The sequence below is a fragment of the Trichosurus vulpecula genome, chromosome 2 (genome assembly GCF_011100635.1).
Source record: "Trichosurus vulpecula isolate mTriVul1 chromosome 2, mTriVul1.pri, whole genome shotgun sequence".
Classification (NCBI taxonomy): domain Eukaryota; kingdom Metazoa; phylum Chordata; class Mammalia; order Diprotodontia; family Phalangeridae; genus Trichosurus; species Trichosurus vulpecula.
In genome coordinates this window covers 352,083,524-352,105,637 of record NC_050574.1, presented here as the reverse complement: position 1 = coordinate 352,105,637, position 22,114 = coordinate 352,083,524, and the positions used below count along the sequence as shown (strand labels likewise).

Below are 22,114 nucleotides of genomic sequence, written 5' to 3'. Positions count from 1 at the left end.
TCCCCATATACTCTCCCTACCACCCCCCACCCAAGTACCCTCCCCCTGGGATAACCTTCCATTTATACAAGGAATTTTTAACCTTTTTGGTGTCACTGACCCCTTTGGCAGGCTAGTGAAGTCTATAGATCTCTTCTTGGAATCATGTTTTAAAATGCATAAAATAAAATATATAGGATTACAAAGTAAACAATATTGAAATACAACTATCAATTTTTTAAAAGCTCACAGATTAAGAACTCCTGATTTATACATATACGTACATACATGTCTATATGTGTAAATATATACATATGTATGTATATATGTATAAAATCTAAGTACACTTATATTTTTTCTCTCCCACTAGAATGTGAGTTCCTTGAGGTCAGGGACTGAGTTTCTGCCTTTTTCTGTATTTCCACCACTTAGCACTGTGCCTGGCACCTAGGAAGTGCTTAATAGGTAGTCCATAACTGTTCCAAGCATCTGAAAGATCTTTGTTCCCTTGATTTCATTTTTTCAACATAAACCAAACCAGGAGCCTGGAAACAACAGGTGGGGGTGGAGATGGGAGTGGGGGTGGGGAACGTTGAGATTGCTCATATTAGAGAACCATAGGATTGCTTAAGAGCTGGAATAAACCCTAGGTGGCCCCTCATTTTATAGTTGAGCAAACTGAGAAATGCCTTGAACTTCATTTGGTCAAAGTGAGGCAGGGAGGGGCTAAATGCTTCTAACTGAACCACACAGAACAAGTATAGGAGAGGAAGAAAAAGGCAGTTCTCTCCTACAAGTCCTGTGGTGGTTTGCTATCAAGTTGGCCTAAATTTGCCTCCCCTCTGCCAAATACAAGATTTTTTATTTCCTAGGTGTGCATGTTCATTTTCTTCTCAGTCAAGACATTCTTTACCGTGGATAAAAATCTACCAGGCATTAAAAAAAAAAACAAAACAGAGAGCCAATTTGATTCAGTTAGCCACAAGCCTTCTAAGACTGAAGATCTGAAAATTTAAGATTATTTTATTTTTAAGAAGTTTCATGAGTTTCAAGTCAGGGAAATGCTGGTATCTTAAGAAGCTGGCTACAATTACATAGATAAGATGTGATGGCAAAGTAATGAGGCTGATTCCAAAAGCCATGCCGGAAAATCAGTTTCATTCCTTTATAAGCATACCTCGGGCAGCTCCCGTTTTCTATTCTGTGACAGCTTCACAATAATTTGGATTAGTTACTCCTTGTGAGAACCGAGTGTAATATGCCTTATTTCATTACCATAAGAGTAATGAAGAACATGAAGAATGGAGAACATTCTGGATCCCTCTCCCCTGAGGGAAATATGAAATGCAAAAAGGACTGAGAATAGGAATTCTTAACTTTTTTTGTGTCCTGGACCTTGTTAGCAGGCTAGTGAAGATTATGGGCCATCCCCCAGGCCCCCTCAGAATGGGTTTTTAAATGCATAAAATAACTATAAAGTATTAAAAAACTCCAATTATATTGAAATAGAGATGCAATTTTTTCTTATGCAGATTTACAGACCCACTGAAATCTACAGACCCCAAGTTAGGAACCCAACTTAGAAGAAAGTCAAGAAGAAAACATGGTATAGTGTTAAGAACATTAACTGTGAAACCAGAGGACCTGGGTTCATACCCATTTCTGATTCTCACTATTGTGACCTTGGGGATGTCACTTAACCTTTGTGGGCTTCAATTTCTTCATCTGTAAAATGGGGGGATGTTGGCCTGAGGTCTCATCCAGATTCAGATCTATGAGATTCATCCTCATAGTGTTTCTTCCCTCCACATAATTTGGTCCCCATTCACCATCTCCTCTGTTTGTTACCATTATTTTGCTCTTCTTGTACTTCAACACTGATAATTGCATTTCAACAGTATAATTAAAATTACTTTGAGTCTCTGTAATTGCTACATTCTCACCTTTCCAAGTTAAGTGGTGAAGAGCTCTGTTTTATTTCTGGAGTATCAGCACACAGTTTCAGTTCATCTTCCACTGAGACTAAACCTTGTAAAAGCAAAGCAATTATATTTTGATGATGAGATGATAACCCAAAAGAAAAGGCATGTCAATAAAAAAATAAAATAACCCATCCATAAACAATCTGTCTGTGTATTAAAACATCCATATGTAAAACAGTACCAAGGTATTCTCAGGGTAATTTAAAACCATCTTTCTGCAAAGTGTTTATGAGGATGATCCAAGAGACTCTGGATGTAATTGGTTTTCATTACCCACTATTCATGGTACACATGATAACTACTCAGGAGTGAGTCAGATTCCTCATTCCCATTCTCCCACAAACCTCTCCCCACCCTCTTTCCCCTTGGCGAGAAGATCTTTATCACCCTGCACAGAAGCCTTTGTAGGGATGCAGGATTACTGAAAGTTAAGAGTTAGGAAGGACTTTAGAAAACCAAGGGGAGTATTAGATTTGTAGTCAAAGGACCTGAGTTCAAAATATTAGCTTAATGACATTGGACAAGTCAGTTTCCTTACTGTATAATGAATTAGATTAGAACACTTCTAATGTCCTTTCCTGTCAGCTAGATGGCTCAGTGGATACAGCGCTGGGTCTGGAGTCCAGAAGACCCAAGTTCAAATCCAGTCTTGGACACTTAGGATGTGACCATGGACCACTCACTTAATCCTTTATGCCTCAGTGTCTTCATATATAAAATAAGCTGGAGAGGGAATGGCAAACCACTACAGTATCCTTGCCAAGAAAACTGCAAGGACAGTATTGGTGAGCTATGGTCCACAGGGTCATGAAGAACTGGACATAACTAAGCCACTGTACAACAATGTACTTTCCAGGTCTCTATTTTTGAAACTCCTCCTTTTATAGGTGACTAAACCAAGGCCCAGAGTGAAATGAGTTGCCCAAGATAATTAAGTCAGGCAGCAGCAGAACAGGTACTAAGGCCAAGCAGTTCCCCTGGGTGAGGAACAGAATGAGCCAGTGTACTCCTCTGGCAGGACACGCCTTGCATCCTCTGGGATATGTATATCTGTGTGTGTATGCATGCATGTATATATGTATGTATACATATGTACACACATATGTGTGTATATGTGTGTATGTTTATGTGTGTATTTTAAACTTTTGTACCTTTGTAAACCTTTGTACCCTTAAGATACGACTGATTTGTGTCAAGCTACTGTATGGAAATGTTCTTTACCTAACTGGCCAACAAATTCAAAAGGGAGTTATCCATAACAATGTACCATGTGTTAACAGCCCCCCGTTTTTCTTTTATATTATTTTCTTTATTATTTTAGAAATTGTATTTTATGTTTTCTAATTACATATAAAGATAGTTTTCAATTTTTTATAAAATTTTGAGTTTCAAATTTTTTCTCTCTCCCTCCCTTCCCCCTCCCCAAGATGGCAAGCAATATAATATAGGTTATACATGTGCAATCTTGGAAATTTATTTCCACATTAATCGTGTTGAAAAAGAAGAAAAAAAAACAAAAGGGGAAAGTCATGAAGAACAAAGACCAAAAAAAGGGAAAATAGTCTGCTTTGATCTGCATTCAGACTCCATAGTTCTTTCTCTGGATGTGGGTAGCTTTTTCCATCATGAGTCCTCAGGAATCATCTGGGATCACTGCATTGCTGAGAAGAGCTAAGTCAGCAATAGTTGATCTTTGCACAATGTTGTTGTTACCATGCACAGTGTTCTCCTAGTTCTGCTCACTTCATTTAGCATCGGTTCACATAAGTCTTTCCAGGTTTTCCTGAAATCTGCCTGCTCATCATTTCTTACAGCACATATATTTTATTATAATCATATACCACAACTTGTTGAGCCATTTCCCACCTGATGGGTAGTCCTGCAATTTCCAATACTTTGACAGCACATAAAAGAGCTGCCATATTTTTGTACATGTAGACCCTTCACCTTTTAATGATCTCTTTGGGACATAGACCTAATAGTGGTATTGCTGGATCAAAGACTGTGTACAGTTTGATTGCCCTTTGGGCATAGTTTCAAATTGTTCTCTAGATGGGATCAGTTCACAACTCCACCAACAATGTGTTAGTGCCCCAATTTCCCCACATCTTTTCAAATACTTATCATTTTCCTTTTCTAGAATATTAGCCAATCTGATAGGTGTGTATCCCTCTGCTTCAAACCTCAGCATTGTTGTAATTTGCATTTCTCTAATCAAAAGTGATTTAGAGCACTTCTTCATATGCCTATAGATAGCTTTGATTTCTTCATCTGAAAATGGCCTGTTTATATCCTTTGACCATTTATCAATTGGGAAATAACTTGTATTCTTATAAATTTGATTCAGTTTTCTATGTATTTGACAAGTGAGGCCTTTATCAGAAACACCGGCTATACAAAGTATTTCCTATCTTTCCACTTTCCTTCTAATCTTGGCTGTGCTGGTTTTGTTTGTGCAAAAACTTTTTAATTGAATATAATCAAAATTATCCCGTTTGCATTTCATAATATTCTCTATCTCTTGTCTGGTCATAGATTCTTCTCTTCTCCATCGATCTGAGAGGTAAACCGTCCCTTGCTCTCCCAATTTACTTATGGTATCACCCTTTATATCTAAATCATGTACCCATTTTGACCTTTGCTTGGTATAGAGTATGAGATGTTTGGTCTATGCCTGGTTTCTGCTTTACTATTTTCCAGTTTTCCCACCAGTTTTTGTCAACTGCTACTCTTATCCCAGAAGCAGGAGTCTTTGGGTGTATCAGACAGTAAATACTGTAGTCATTTACTACTATGTCCTGTGTACCTAATCTATTCCACTGATCCACCCACTCTATTTCTTAGCCAGTACCAAATAGTTTTGATCATTGTTGCTTTATTATATAGTTTTAGATATGGTAAATCCAGGCTACTTTCCTTTACATTTTTTTTCATTAATTGTCTTGATGTTCTTGACCTTTTGTTCTTCTAGATGAATCTGCAAAGAGTGACAGTTTTGTTTCCTCACTGCCTATTCTAATTCCTTCAATTTCTTTTTGTTCTTTTATTGCTAAAGCTAACATTTCTAGTACAATATTAAATGATAGTGGTAATAATAGGCATTCCTGTTTCACCCCTGATCTTCTTGGGAAGACTTCTAGCTTATCCCCATTACAGATAATGCTTGTTAATGGTTTTAACACTACTTACTTTAAAGAAAGCTCCATTTATTCCTATGCTCTCTAGTATTTGGTCTCAATTCTTCATATATACAAATATACGGTCTGAATTGTGAAAATGGATAACTGTGAAAGATTTAAGGTCTCTGATCAATGCAGATTACAACCAGAATTCCAGAATGCAGATGATAAAACATGCTACCCACCTCCTGAGAGAGAGGTTATGGGGCTTAATTTGCAGAATGAGACATATATTTCTGCGTGTGACCAATGTGATTTTTTCTTGTTTGATTACACACATTTGTTACAAGAGGCTTTTTTTTGTTTGTTTTCCCCTTAGATAGGCTAGGAGGGAGGTGGGTGAAAGAGAAATGCTTGTAAATTTTTTAAAATCAAATTTAATAAAAAGAAAATAAACAAAAACAAATCGGGGGAGGGAATTTAACTAAAAGATCTCTCAAGTCTCTTCCAACTCAAAAATCTTTTAATCTAACCTAACAGCAAATCCTATCCAAAACAATAAGCATTTATTAAGTGCCTACTACATGCAATGCTGGGACAGCATGGCAGAGTGGAAAGAAAGCTGCCCTTAGAGATAAAAAGACCTGGATTCAAGTCTAACTTCTTGGAATAAACTGGATGTAAGACTCTGGGTAAGTCACTTAACCTCTTAGTGCTCTAGGCCACTAAGACTATAAAGTTATCAAGGAATTTCTTCATTGAGAGCTAACTAAACTAAATCAATAAAATCACAGGTAATGTAAGATGCTGTGCTAAAGCACTGGCTACAAAAATACTAAATGAAAAACCATCCCTGACCTCAAGGAGCTTAGATTCTGCTGGAATTAACTTTATTTTCCCCTGTTCAGATATATGCATTTGGAAGCAATACCCTAAACCAAAGGAAAAAATGGGGAGAATTTCAGACACCTTGGTTATAGTGCAAGACAAATCATTTTAAGCCTATGAGATTCTTTCTGGCAATTTGAATCACAAGGTATAAGTCAGCATCATTCCCCATCTACAAAGTGTTGGCCATGATTATATAGCCTTCAACCCATCATTATTAGCAGAGCAATAAATTTCATATTAAAAATCCAAGTGATTAACATAAGAATGAGGCCTCTGTTCCTTTATCTCAGGATGAAGTCAATTAAGCTCTAGGGTATTCAGTTTTGCTACTGGCCACATTTTTGTCCACTGAGTTCTCCTTTTTACCTTTGTTCATCACAGACTCCTCCTTTTCATGTTTCAGGGTCATGACAGCATCGCTTTCATCTGCAAACTTAAAAATTGAAAAAAAATAGCTCTGAAGTCCTTGTTTAAAGATATCCCCAAACAAAGAGTACATTAGATTGTGGGCATCAGACCCAGAGCAGCAGAGTCTGAGCTGAATGGCTAAAAGCCTGGTAGGCTGCAAGCACAAAAATTGAACTCACTCCAAGAAAATTACGTCAATGCAGATTGTCGCACAAATGAGATCGGCTTACGTATGTCCTGAGGATGAGTCTTATAATGTTTTTTAAAATTTATTTTTGACACTGATTTAAATGATACTTAAATATTTTCTGTGATATATGCAGATGAGAAAAATCAGCATCACACTTTGTGGGATGTTACCAAAACTATAAAAACTAAATTAAACATACAGTGAATCACATCCCACTCCCCCAGTGAGTGGGAAATAAAGGATGAAATGAATCTTTTTGTTTCCTCTGCTTGGAGGAGATTTTCTGTTTGTATTTTACCTCTCAGCAGGAGGCTCCTGCTTATATCCCATAATACCAAGTTTCTCAGTACTTTCTTAAGAATTCAACAGGACATTAAAATACATGGCTATCTCCAGAGATCCTCTCTAGTCCAGGCCTCAAGATTTCCAAGGAGCAAGGATTAATTCTCAGGAAATCACACTTCTATTAGATTCTAAAATTTTGCAACAGGATTCAGTGTCTAGGGTGGCTTTAGGACAGTGTCCTCTGGATCTCCTGGGCTAGCTAAAAATCCCTGAGAAAGCTGTAAGTCCTTTGAGTCAGCCTTGATCTCATCCTACAACTCTAGAGGGTAATGACATCTCTCTCAGGAGGTACCTGATATCTAGAAGGCTAGGCTAAAACCCTTGATTACAATGCCTGGGAAAGGAAAGAAACAAGCATTTATTTATGTTCCGGGCACTGCGCTGAGCACTTTACAAATATTGTCTCATTTGACCCTCACAACAACCCTGGGAGATAGGTACTATTATTCCCATTTTGCAGTTGAGGAAACTGAGGCAGAGTGTGAAGCGCTTACCCAGGGACACACAGATAGAAAGTATCTGAGGTTGGATCTAATCTTGGGTCCTCCTGACCTCCAGGCCCTATGCCATCAAGATGCCCCCTAGCTGTGGCATCTTTCCATGACTCCTCCACACTGTACATACCTGGCAGTCCGTTCTATTAGGGTCCTTGAGGTTAAATAATAATGTGAAGTAATTCTTCACCTCTTTTGGCTTTATGTACTATAAAATTTAAGGTTTGGAAGAGATGATCTCTAAAGTATCTTCAAACTCTATGAACCTATGAATCCTGTCTTTCTGAAGGACTGTGACAGTAGATGAAATCCATTGATGAATGGGAAAGCACAGATAAGACTGGCTAGGCCTTAAACAAAATGGTGAGGACTTTGGAACCTTTATTATTCACCCTCCCTACCTCCTCCCCTCTCTGCTATTTAAGAGAAATATTAGTATAAAAGACATTTGTGTTCTACTCCATACACACATTCCATATTCTATCTATGAGCCTTTGAACAGGCTGTTCCTCGTTATCATCATTTTTATTGTAAACTATCATTTAGCAGTTTAAGGTTTGCAAAGCACTTTACTATTATTTTATCCTCAACAAATTTTTTCAGTTAGATGTTATTGATCCCCATTTTATGACTGAGGAAATTGAATCTGACCAAGCTCATATGTCTTGCCCAGGGTCACACAGTTGGTTCTTGGAATGCTCTTGCTTCCCATCACCACCCATTAGAAGCCTTAGTTAACTCTCAAAGATCAATGCAGCCCTATAAGGGTGCTTCCTCATCCCCTTGGTTGTTAGTTTGACTGGACCAGGCTTAATGCACCTATGTTGTCCAATAACCTTGGAAACAGAGGTTGGGGGAGGTTGCAAAGGCCTTTAATTGCAAAACCAAGGAGGATAAGGGAAACCCAAATAAGAGGCTATTGCAATGCTCCAGGCAAGAAGAGATGAAGACCTGAGCTATGGTGGTGGTGGCTGTGAGTAGAAATAAGGGGACAGTTGAAAATATGTTGTGAAGAGACTCAGCAAATGATTGGATTGTGATAAGAAACAGAGCCAAGTCAAAGTGAGGAAACTGAGTTTGCAAACCTTGGTGACTGGTAGGATGGTATCCTTGACTTTGAGAGGGAAATTAGTATGAGGGGTGGGTTGTTTTCAAAAAGGGCAGTGAATTCTATTTTGGACATGCTTAGTTTGAGATTTCTATGGGGTGTCTAATTCAAACTATCCAGTAAAGGGTGTAATATATAGATCTGGGAGTCATGTCCATAGACGTAACTGGACCCATGGAATCAGAAGAATCACCAAGAGAGAAGGTGTAGAAATAGAAGAAGGTCTTGGGTTATACCCTCAAATAGGGAGCAAACCAGAAATGGAGATCAAGCAAAGGAGACTGAAAAAGAGTTGTCAGACAGATCAGAAGGGACCTAAGAGGGAAAAGTATTACAAAAACCCAGAGAGGAGAGAGTATCTGGGAGCAGTGGGTGGTCAACCATGTTGAATCCTGGAGAGAGTTCAAGAATGATAAGAACTGAGAAAAGGTCACTAGATTAGTCAATTAAGAGATTATGGATAACTTTGGAGAGAGTAATTTCAAGTAAGTAAGGAGGTAAGGAGCAAGAATGCAACAGGTCCAGGAGGGAAAGAAGAGAAAGTCTTCTGATGTTTCCTCCTGGCATGGAGGTCATTTTGACTTCAGGAAGGTCATCTCAGCCTGACTGTGCTTCTACCATCTGAGGACTAATACTTCTAAATGTGGAAAGGATCAGCACCCAGAAAGCTGGACAAGAGGCAATGAACAATTTTTGGCCACAGTAACTACAACTCATGAAAACATTCCACTAAGATCCAGAGCGGGTTGAAAAAATTCTTAAAAATAGTTCCTACATTGATTAAATTATGGATCTTTTGAAGTATTGCAATGTAAATAATTTACTACAGACATATACATTGTCTCCCCTTATCAGGATATGAGCTCTTTGGAAGCAGGGACTGTTTTTTTATTACTATTATTTGTGTCCCTGGCATTTTGCAGTGTTTTGCACGCAGTAAGAACTTAATAAAAAGCTTTTTCATTCATTCATTCATCTAAGGTAGTACATCAAAAGAGATGGATGAGGGAAGAAAGAGATGGAAGGAAGAATGGAGATAAAGATGTAGAGAGATAGAAGGTCCAGAGAGACAAATAGAATGACAGACAAATAATAAATGTAGAATAGGCATGCCCATCTTTAATTCATACAAACTACATTGCCCACTTTGAGGAATACTTATTTCTTTGATTTAAGAACAAGGTGTCATTCTTTGAATGGACTGATTCAGAACGAGGGTAAGTAGAGGAGGGTAGGAAGACTTTCTCAGCAGTCTCAAGGTGGCTGTATGTCATCTGCCTCTAGTTTACAAAGCTAAAGGGAGGAGGAGAGAGAATGAAAGTAGAGACATTTCTATAGGATCATTGATTTAGAGCTGGACAGGACCTTAGAGTTCATCTGGTTCAATCTCTTCATTTTACAGAGAGGGAAACTGAGTCTCAGAAAAGTTAAGTGTCTATGGCTGGATCCAAACCCAGGTCTTCAGGACTCCAAATGTGGTGCTCTGTTTATCATACTGCTTTTACTCACTGAGATAAATAAGAAAGACTGGCAGAGACAGGTGTAGATAAAGCAAAAACTCTGACTCTGTTCTTTGATCTTGTAAGTTGCCTGGGGCCCTTCTCCATCTTGCTGTTGGGCAGTTTAGCTCTGGGCTTTTCCTTCCCCTACTTCTCACAAACTGGTCTTCTAATATCCTATTTCTTCAGGCCTAGCAAACCTAATAAACCAGCTTGGTTTTCTCTTTATGCCCCAAGATAAGAAATGCGTATTTTAATAGCAGCACCTGAAGATGACACCTTGGCAGGAAGTGGGTTAGCTGGACAAAGCGTTGGCCAAACCACTAACTAGTCCGTGGTGGCTGTTTTCAAAACAACTGACATCAAGACAATGGAAAGAATTGACTGCCATTTAAACACGTGTTTCCTTTGTACTATGAACTTTCAGCTAAGTTTTTTTAACCCAATTTTTAAGCAGCATGCATTATATCCAAGTACATTATGTGAAACTATAAAGTTTTAAGCCTTTAAAAGAATTATTTAATACTCTCAGTTATAACCACTTTGTTATAATCCATGAGGATCCTAATCAGGATGTTTTGCTTTGGTGAGATTCCCAGATGAAGAAAATGGACTAGGATTGAAGTATCCAAGATGAAAGAGAGTGACAGAACTCCCAGCAGGGAGCCTTTGTGGTTAGTGCTGTTAACACAGTCTCCTGGAATGGTTACTATTATTATTTTTTGCATGTGTGTATCTAATTCGTGGCCCAGATTTGTCTTCTGTAGGGATGTTTCTATCAGAATCTGATAGGCTTCTTACACAAAACTTTGCTATGCCTACTGAATGTGGGAAGTTATTTTCTTTTCTTTATACTGAAAGAACCATAAAAGCCTTTGAAGTATTCTGGATGAACAATCTGCAGCCTTCAGATATCTTCTTTCTAATAACACGATGTAAACATCTGACTTAATTCTCTGCTGCCCTCTGATAGAATCAAGTTATGACTCTGTGGGTCTGAACAGCTTTCAAAGAGCAAGCAACATGATGGTATATAAAGTATTCCTTGATGTAGATTTTTTTTTTCTTCAACCTCACACTCAAGATTCAGTCGTTTCCTTCTCCATGCTGTTTTGGCTCTGTCTTTCCTGGGACTTCATTTAATGTTATCCAAAGGATAAAGCCTCACAATCACTGGATGAGATTACGGTTAAATTTCTACAAGCAGTTCATGACTCCTTAATTAAAATTATGTTAACAATAAACAGGGCTGGATTTGCCAGTTCTCCAAGGAAGTCAATGGATTGGTAGAATACTGCTTGCTAAATTTTGTAAGGTATACATTTAAGAAGATAAATAATTCATAAACAAGCTGGGGACAGAGAAAATAGAAAACCATAAGCATGAATAATTCCTAATTATTTTGACTGCTCTTAAGTAAATCTAAAGCATAGAAAACAAGACTCTATTCACAAGGATTTGGAGTTAAAATACCTGAGTTTAAACCCCAACTCTGCAAATTATTATGTAATAACCTCGGAAAAATCATTTAACCTCTCAGAACTTTAGTTTCCTCATTTGTAAAAATGAGATTTCACGAGATGTCCTCTAAGGTTCCTTCTGGCTCTAAGTTTACAGTCTTATAATTGATAAAGTATGGATGTATTCCTTGAGAAACTGGGGCCCTTTGGGCAAATCAAGAGCATGGGAACAAAGTTTTCCCCAGTGAATATCAGGGGTTACAAATACTTTGGGCTAGGAAAGGAAGAGATTAATAGCCTTCCTTCTCAACTCTTGATTTTTGTCATGCTCTTCTTGCTAGAAAAGGTCTCCTTGTTCCCTATAACCAATCCAAATTGTAACTACTCTTCCAGGTTAATCCATGTCTAAATGCTTCCACGATGCTTTTTTTCCCCCAGCTATTTTAGTCCACAGTGATTTTTCCTTTGTATATGGGAAGTTGCTATTATAGGCATTACTGTATAATCTGTACTGTATGGCCTAGAAAAACAGTAAGAAACATCAGAGGGAAAACAAGTTTATAGAGCTCGGTGAGAGCCCCAACTAAACCAGATCAACATGAGAACAGGTGCAGATGAAATGTGAAGGATGATGACTGGAAGAGAAAGAGAAATGATCTGTAAATAATCTATCTGTAATGTGGATTTAACAACATTTTTTTTTCTCCATCAATGACAGCAGAGGTACCATATTTGGATTCTAACATCACAGTCCTGGATGTGCCGCAGGAGGAAGTAGAAATAGTACAAAAGAAAACAAAGATGGAAAGACCAGCAAGACTACACAGAGAAGGAAGTGGAGGTAGAATAATTTTGAAGGCATTGAGGTATTGATTTTCAAAGAATATGAAAGAAGGGAGGATACTAAAGGCTTGAAAAAATAGACTAAAAAAAAGACTACCAAAAGAATACCAATAACAATGACCTTTATGTCTACTTTCATATCTCCACAAAGTCTTTCTAAGAATAATCTACACGTCTATCATAGACACCCTCAGTGAAAGTATGAGAAGAGGACAGGCTTTCAAAAACAGTCTGTAGCAGTTCATATCTATAGTCATACAAGTGAATGAAAGGTATGATGAGAGCTCACTGTGCTTCTTTGCTGACTGTAAAAAAAATGAGGGGGAGGGGATTCTATTCAGCAGAAAAAAAACCACTAACAATGTGTCTGCCATGCATATATCTAAGCCATACAAGATACTACGAAATTGTAACAACAAAGATATCTTTGAGATTCCTCAGATTATTAATATGAAGCTAATAACTGAAGTACAGCTAGGTGATACACTGGACAGAGACCTGAAGGTGAAGTAAGGAAGAACTGCATTTGAATCCTGTCATCTTGGAGAAGTCATTTAACTCAGTTTCCTCATCCGTAAAATGAGGATAATTAAAACATTTGGCTCATAAGGGTCAACTGAGATAATATGCATAAAGTACTTTTCTACATCTTTAAATGGTATATATATGTTGGCTATTACCATTATCAAGTGAGGCATAAAACCATGATCACTAGACATATTTTCCACCATCAGGGGAATGTTCACTGGAGAGCCCAAATAGAAGAGGGATTCTCAATAAATGGTGAAGTCTTCCAGATGCTCATTTGCAAATGACATTGTACTGATTACATCAAGTCTCATCACTCCACAAAGCCTTTTAAATAATATTCATAATCTCTCAGAAGAGTTTGGTCTAACCATTTACACAGAGAAATCCCATTGGATCAAAAATAATGAAAGGTCACTGTGCTTGTTTGAAATGTAATTAGCTGAATAACTCATACTAACTCATACACATATACACATATATGTATATATGTTACATATATATACATACACAGAGACAAATGTGTATATAAACAGACATATACATCAGGCATTGTGAAGGGACAATGAGCTGGTACTAGAATTGGAGTAGATTAGGTCAGATGTCAAACTCAAATAGAAATGGGGTCCATTAAACCATACATAAGAATCCCTATGGACCTCATACTGACTTAGAAAACTACATTATCTATGTTTTATTATATTTTTACTTATTTTGTTAAATATTTCTCAATTATATTTTAATCTGCTTTGGGCCATATTTGGGGGTACTTCTGGCCACAATGCAGCCCATGGATCCCATGTTTAACATTTCTAGGCCAGATTGCCTTTGGGAAAGTGTACAGGGTTTTCAGTGACCCCAAGTTTCTCCCAAAAACAAAGGTCCACCTTTTTTTAAAATACTAGTAATTTTCTAGTAATGTTTATAGATATTAGTCACGAAATACCAGTCTCCAAAGAACTGAAGTTGTAGATCAAAGGATAGTGGAGAGGTGCATGGTTGCCATAAAGAGGCTGTAACATGTTATTAATGAGGATTTTCAGAGAAGAAGTGATATAAAGTAGATCATCATTAAGATGTATGGTAGAAAAAGGAGGTGGGCTAGTCCCACAGTGAGAGTGTTAGATCACAGATGGGCAGTCTTCATATTTCAACGGTGTCTGTGCAATGACAATCGATCTAGAAGGTATCCAGTGCATTTATAAGGTAATGCAAACAATTTGCATAGGTTGAGAAGTACGGTTACGGGCACCTAGTACTGTGGGCATTCAATAAACATTTGTGGATTGATGAGTTATTATCTGCAAAATGATACTCAATTTTACACAGTCTCTGCTCTTAGTCTCGAGTCATGTCTTGTTTTCATTTTCTATCAATTAAAAACAATCCATTAAGTGTCTCCCGTGTGGAAGGCACTAGGTCAGGTGCTGCAGTGACAAAGATGGAAGCAATCCCTACCCAGGGACTAGCGTGGTAGAGCTGACTCACAGGCATCCAGGTGTAGTGGAGAGTGCTCTAGATTTAGAGGGAGAGGACCTGGGTTCAAATCTTCACTCTGCCTCTTACTACTTCACAGAGTCATCAGTTTAGAGTCGGGTCCTAGATTTAGAAGCCATACAGTCCAACCCCCTCATTTTAGAGTAGAACTGAGGCCCTGAGATCCTAAGTGATTTGCTCAGAGTCACAGAGCTATTAAGTGTTGGAGGCAGGACTGGGACCTGGGTTTTCTGGACTCCAAGTCAGAGTAATCAATCTACTTTGCCATATTCAGATAAGTCATTTAATCTCTCTAAGACTCAGGTTCCTCATCTGTAAAAGGAAAGGGTCAGAATAAATGACTAGACTCAAAGGCCCCTTCTACCTCTTGATCTATGACCAATACCTGCTGGCTTGTTGGCACAGCAAGTAGAGGCAGCTAGATGTACTACAAGAGCCCTTGGGGCTGCAGTGCTAGGTTCAGTTCTGGCTATAGTTATAGCACTGGGCCTGGGTCTCCCCCATGAGCTTGTGAGCCCCTTGAGAGTGGGGATTGTTTGGGGTCTTTTTTTGGCCTTTATGTCCTATGCACTTAGCACAGTGCCTAGTACACAGTAAGCACTTCATAAACGGTTGCTGACTGATGGTGAAACAATCCTTGCCTCTTGGGGAGTCCTGGTGCTCATGGGGCAAGTTTAGAAGTAGCAGCAGCCACAGTGATGCCATCAGCAGGAGAAACTGAGTGTGAAATTGCCTGCTTCTAAAATCAAAGCAATTTTAAAAACCTGAAATTATGTTGCAGAAATACCAATTTAGGTCTTTTCACGTGCTGACTCTTTATTAGCCATACCAAGTCAGGTACATATTATAGTTAATTCATGAGGAATTAGAGTACAATTATCCAAGACCATTCATTCTTCTTTGTTTTGCTAGTGTTTTGGTCATTTTATTAAAAATTGCAGCACCTTTTTTTGGGATTCTGGTCAATATAGAGTGAGATGGAGGGAAGGGGGGAAGGGAGAGGGAGGAGGAGAAAATGATGAGTTGAAGGAGGAGGAGGAGGAGGAGGAGAGGGAGAGAGAGGGGGAGAGAGAGAAAGAGGGAGAGAAAGAGGGAGGGAGAGAAGGAGGGAGAGAGGGGGGAGAAAAAGGGGGGAGGGAGAGAGAGAGAAAGAGAGAGAGAAGGGGAATAAAGAGAGGGAGAGAAAGAGAGATCCTCAAACATATTTTGAGAAGGAGCCAGCTTTTTCTGTGCTTTGGCATTCATTAATGGTCGAGCTTCATAATTTCTTGCTCATGTAGCATGGTCATCATTTGAAACTTTAAAAAATTATATGGTTAACACTGACTAGGCTATTAGAGCCTTGATAGGGTCTATTTGTCCTACTATGTACACACAACCTTAGTCCTGTTGCCAAAAGCAGTTTGCTGTCATCTCTATCCTCTTTAGCTTAACTCTGCATAAACTCTCTAAAACTCTCAAATTCTACTTTCTGGTCCATGTCCCATCTCTTCTGACTTCCTTCTGTCTTTGAAAAAAACATTAATAATAACATCATTGGCCCAATGGAGCTGCTGAGGAGGCTATAGCTTTTCAGCAGCCTGACTGTATGATCCCATCACTTCCACAGCCTTGGCTGATCCCAATGAATGAACAAAAGGGTAAATAGAAGCTTGGTATTCTGCTTGAAAACAACGGCTCCAAGATGGTGCTGTGGGTTGCTGGGCTCACTTTTATAGCGCCTTACAGTTTACAAAGTGTTTTCTTCACATCAACCTTGTGAGTTAGGTAGTAGGCCCCCAAATGCATCTGTCAGTAGTAATTTGCTCATTTTTGTGAGGCCTTGGCATGAGGCTGTTGGAAATGTGTTTGTGAAAATGTCTGCAGGCAAGGAAAATAAAACTAATTCAATTCGATTCAATTCAACAAGCGTTTATAACATATCTGCTAGAGGCTGGGTATTGCAGCAGGTAGGCACTAGGGGCATAAATCCAAAAATTAAAACATTTTCTTACCTCAAGGGAAGGAGTGGTGGGGAACGCCATGTATACAGAATAAATGAAATATAAAGCAACGGTGGGGGAGGGTTATAAAAACTAGGAGGAAGACCAGGAAAGGCTTTGTGTAGAAGGGAGCATGAGCTGGGTCTTGAGTGGAGTTAGGGATTTTAAGAAATGAATGGATGAATGAAAAAAAGCATTTAGTAAGGATTCACTATTTGGCAGGTATTAGGCTCAGCACTGGAAATACAAAGACAAACTGCCATAGTCTGGGCCCTCAAGGGCTTACGTTCTAAGAAGGGGATACAACAGCATATTCCAAAAGGTAGAGATGAGGAAGAAGAAAATCCCAGCAAAGGAAAAAGTATGGTCAAAAACATAGAGATGGAAGAAGAAATAGTATGTATGGGGACCATGAAGTGGGCCGATTTGGCTAGAATGTGGTGAGAGGGAGCAAGGCGAGATAAATCTTAAAAGATGAAATCCAGAGCATAAAGGGTTTTAAATGCCAAACAGAAGTGTTTGTAATATCCTAGAGGCAAGCATCTTTCGCATGGGAATGATAGATTGAACCCTAAAGGCTGATCTTGTGTCCATCTGTCACTGAACAAATAAAGGACCCCACAAAACAAAGAGGTCTAAAGCCAACCCAACTAAAAACAAAAACATAAACATAAACATTGGATCATCAGGGCTTTTTAAGTCAAGAGGCCTGTCTTGAGGACATCAACGGACACACTGTAGGAATTTGTTCATTGCCAAAGCAATCCGATGTACTACCCAACAAGTCCAGTAACTCAAAGGGTAAATATAATGCAAAAAAGAAATATCAGCTAGCTGGGAGAGATGGCAAAAGCTGCTCCATAACTATCAGAAAGATGTTGTAAAATTCCAATTTTAAACATCCCTTCCACCAAGATGAATGAATGCATGTGCAATGAAAAATTGTACATTTATCACTCTGACTTGGATCTTCTTGTGTGTGACATATGAGGCAACCATTCTTGCCAACTTTTCTAATTTATTGTCGGGCTGGTGATTTCATCCACCAATCTCCCTGAGCTGTGAGGCTCTTTTCTTCAAGTTAATCATTCACTTTCACCACCATCTGCTGCCGTTGGCTACCAAATTTTTAGGGACAGCCAGCTTTCTGGGCAGTTTCCACCCTGCCCCCCCCCACCAAAAAATAACCTAGTAGGCTGATGGCTGCTCCCTGCTCCATCTCTGACGTACCTCTCATTGCCTTGAGAGCATTTTTCTTCAATTCTGTAGTCTGCTTGGTGTGGGTAAGTAACCAGGTTGCACCATCTTTGGGGAGCACTCATAGCACCCACCCCATTTCCATTCTGGAGCAGATAGTGCTCAAACACTAAATTGCTGCCTGAGGCAAGGTTTAACGGCTACATTATTAAATGCCAGTAAACAGGAGTTTGTAATCCAAAGGGTGACAGACCCTTAATTACAGGCGCACTACTGGGCACTGCTCTGACAAGAGCAGTCTGTAAAACAGAAATATAATGGCCTTTACCCTGTCAGGGGCAGCAATACCTGCTAAGGCATTGTGAAAGGAAGAAAGCACAGGGCTTGTGGTCAGAGGATTAAACATTTAGAGCTGGAAGGGACCTTAGAAGCTATTAAGTCTAACCCCTTTATTTTAGAGAAAACTAAGGATCAGAGTTACTTGTCCATGGTCACATTTGTAAGCGTCTGCTTCCTGACTCTAAGTACAGCCTTGCATCCCAACATGGCAGTGATAACATTTAAAGGCAGGCTTAGAAATGCTATATCCCTTATCAGAAGCTTTCAACTTCTCAAGGGCAGGCAGGAGCTCAGCATAGAGCAGGACTGCACGACCTGCGGCCCATGGGCTGCCAGAAATCCTTTGGCGGGCTGCAGGTTGTGCAGGCCTCGTGTAGACGGTGCTAGGCCAGAGTCAGGAAGATCTAACTGAAAATCTGACCTCAGACACTTACTAGCTTTGTGACCCTGGGCAAGAAACTTTTTTGCCTCAGTTTCCTCAATGGTCAAATGGGGATAACAATAGCTCCTACCTCACAGGACTATGGTGAAGATCACATGAGATAATATTTGTAAAGTGCTTAGCACAGTGCCGGGCACATAGTAGGTACTTAATAATTGCTTATTCCTTTCTTCCCCCCTCTTCCTGCCCCTTAAGGGTACAAGCCTTCCACGATTCATCAATTTATTTGGCCATGACTCATAGTAGGTCCTCAGCATTCATTCGATTAAGTAGGGATAAGGGATTGAGCGGTGATTTCTTTAGTGCTGGGTAAACCCAGGTATGGAAACTCTCTTCACTAATGCAAGTCATCATTTTTTCTGCAATTAATAGTTTTGGAGTGTTGCCTAAGGCACTGAGACATTAAGTGATTTGCCCAGGCTCACACAGCCGGTGGTTAAAGGCGGGCCTTGAGACTAAGTCATGCTGGTTTGGACACTGGCTTCGTGTGTTGTGCTATGCCTATTTCCTCTGGACTAAATTAAATGGTTTGACAAGTTAAACATACATTTGATAGCCCCTAGCATGTGCTATGCATTGACGTACAAAGGTGAAAAATGACAGTTTCTGTCCTCTAAGAGCTTACAGTCTACCAGAAGAGACCTAACAGCTAGGTGGCAAAGAGGACACAGTGCCAGGCTGGGAGTTAGGAAGATTCACCTTCCTGAGTTCAAATCTGATCTCAGACACTCACTAGCTGTGTGACTCTGGGCAAGTCACTTCACTTTGCCTCAGTTTCCTCATCTGTAAAATGAGCTAGAGAAGAAAATGGCAAATCATTCCAGTATCTCTGCCAAGAAAACACCAATGGGGTCATGAAGACACAAGTGAACCAGCATGACAAAACAACAAACATTTATACAAATAAATATGGCTCAAGACAGGATATTACTGGGCAAAAGAAAGATCCAAAGTGCTCAAAGATTTGCAATAGAGTATTTAACTTTCCAGGAAACAATCTTCCAAGCCCATTGGGGAAGGTTATCTACAAATGATAGCTCCAATTCCTTTCCTCTCACTCTCTTAACTCTCTGTCATTTGATTTCTGATTTCATTATTCCACCGAAACTGCTCTTTCCAAAGTTACCAATGATCTAACTGCCAAAGCCAATGGTCTTTTATCAATCCTCATCATTCCTGAATTTTATCCATCTACTAACAGTGTGGATCAATCTTTTCTCCTCCTCCATGGCCCTCTTCTCTCTAGCTTTTCATGATACAGCTCTCTCTTGGTTCACGTCCTGCTTCTCTGACCACTCCAGCTCAATCACCTTTGTTTCATCCAGGTTGCACTCGCTAGCCATGGGTGTCCCCCATGGCTCTGGGCTCGGCCCTCTTTTTTTTTTAACCTCTCTACTGTTTTGCTTGGTGATTTCATCAGCTCATATGGGAGTCATCATCTTTATGCAGACAATTCTCAGAATTATTGTACAGCCCTCACCTCTCTATACATAGATCCAGAGTCACATCTCTAACCGCCTACTGAACATAATGAATTGGATATCTTGTAGACATCCTACATTCAACATGTTTGATACTGAATTCAGCATCTTTCCCACATAATCCTCCCTTCTTCCTAGCTTTCTTATTGTTGGTAAAAGCACCATCACCTTTACAATCACCCACGCTCACAGCCTTGGTGTCCTCCTTGATTCCTTTCTCTTTTTTGTGTGTTCAGTCACTTTTCAGTCATGTCCAACTCTTCATGACCCCATTTGGGGTTTTCTTGGCAAAGATACTAGAGTGGTTTGCCATTTCCTTCTCTGGCTCATTTTACAAATGAGGAAACTGAGGCAAACAGGGTTAAGTGCCCAGGGTCACACAGCTGGGAAGTATCTGAGGTCAGATTTAAACTCAGGAAGATGAGCTTTCCTGACTCTAGGCCTGGCACTTTATCCACTGTACCACCTAGGCATATCCAGCCAGTTGTTAAGTCCAGTCATAACCATCTTCATAATATCTTTCATATACATTCCCTTCATAACCTACCCCGTTATTTATCTTTCAGTCTTCTTACAACTTATTACTGCCCACATACTCAGAGATTCACTGGCCTCTTTACTGTTCTTCACACAAGACATTCCCACTCCAAGTATTTTCATTGACTGCCCCACACACCTGGGGCTCTCTCCTTCCTTACCTTTCCTTTCTGGCTTCCTAAAAGTCTCAGCTACAGTTCCACCTGCTACAAAAAGCCTTTCCCAGTTCTCCTTAATATCAGTACCTTTCCTCTGAGAGATTATCTCCACTTTATCCTGTATATGTATGTATGTCTCCATCTATGTCTGTCTTTCCATCCATCTATCTGTCTATCTATCTATCCATCCATCTACATCCGTATATAGCTGTTTACCTGTTGAGGGCAGGTTTTTTCCCCCTTCTTGTCCAAAACCAGACTTTCAAGTCATTTCTTTGTCATTTCCAAACTATTCTATTTTGTGTGTACTGTCCCCTCTTCCAGCTCCCCTTAATGTGTTATTTTCTCCCAACAGAACACAAGCTCTTTGAGGACAAGGACTGTCTCACTTACTTGGTTTTTACATCGAGTAGTTAATTTAATGCCTGGCACACAGTAAGCACTTAAATGCTTTTTCATTCATTCATTCTTTTTAGACTAAGGGTTATCAGCCTTCTTGGAAGAAGCAGCATCTGAGACCTTAGAAATGGCTCTCAACTGGTGAAGACAAGTAGGGCTATTATTCCAGGCAACTTGTGGGAATATCCAGAGGAAGGAGAGTTCAGGATGCAAGGTGGTCATAATCGTCCAAAGAGAGGATCTACAAACACTTGGAATGATGGATACAGTTGGAATAGCAAATCTGAGCTAAATGGAATATGGGAAGTTAGACTTACTGCTTCAGACTCAGGTGACTGAAGTCATAAGAAGCGGAACCAAAGTTTTCAGATTTGAAAGTAAGAGAGTAGACAGCATGGGGTAAGCATAAGATGTCAGACTAAAGCTGAATCGTTTTTTTCTTTAATTTGGAGAGTAAGAACAGGGGTCAGAATGCCAGAGAAAAAAGGGAGAAATATTAAAGGAAAGAACAGGACCTATATTATTTGCATTAGGGATAGGATACAGTGGGGAGAAAAGGACTTCCCAGAAGGTAGAAGTAAGGAAAAACCAGCATGTGGGATGATCAGTACAATGCTATACATACAGATGTTTCATAAATGGTTATTGAACTTAATGACTATTTTACTGAATGTTAAGTAGAGCAATGCATCTTGATTCTAGGAGCCTGGAAAGATGATGGAGGCAACTTCCAAGATGTACTATGAACCACAGGCTTGCCTGAAGCTAAGGATGCAAACCTGGAGCCCAAGAAAGGCTTTCACTCCTAAAACAATATGGAGAACTAACAGGAAGTGAGCTCAGTTTAGGGTTAGAGAGGATAAAGGATGAATTTTTATTTTCATTTTTTTCTTTCTTGGGGATTTAAAGAAAATTCATTTTTAAAAATTCTAGGGGCAGCTAGGTGGCACAGCAAGTAGAGTGCCAGCCCTTGAGTCAGGAGGACCTGAGTTCAAATCCAGCCTCAGACACTTGACACACTTACTAGCTGTGTGACCTTGAGCAAGTCACTTAACCCCAACTGCCCTGCCTTCCCCCCTCCAAAACAAAAAAATTCTGAAATTAACAAAAAACAAAGTAGAAAAGAAAGAGAATTGTACATGAAACTGAAATATAAAGCTATGAAACTCTATTATGAACAGCTTGCTTTAAAAAAGTATATAATAAATTCAACATGTTACTTTCAAAGCTGTCCTG

General features: G+C 39.4%; 1 protein-coding gene across 1 annotated transcript in view; it reads right to left on the bottom strand.

The window, feature by feature from the left end:
• Window positions 1-22,114, bottom strand: part of MORC1 (MORC family CW-type zinc finger 1) — a 175,100-nt gene that overhangs the window by 28,222 nt on the left and 124,764 nt on the right. The window contains exons 20-21 of the mRNA XM_036744120.1: window positions 6,338-6,404; window positions 1,923-2,007 (exon numbers count right to left, since the gene is read on the bottom strand). Of these exons, the coding sequence (XP_036600015.1) occupies window positions 1,923-2,007; window positions 6,338-6,404 (152 nt within the window). The remainder of the gene's footprint in view (window positions 1-1,922; window positions 2,008-6,337; window positions 6,405-22,114) is intronic.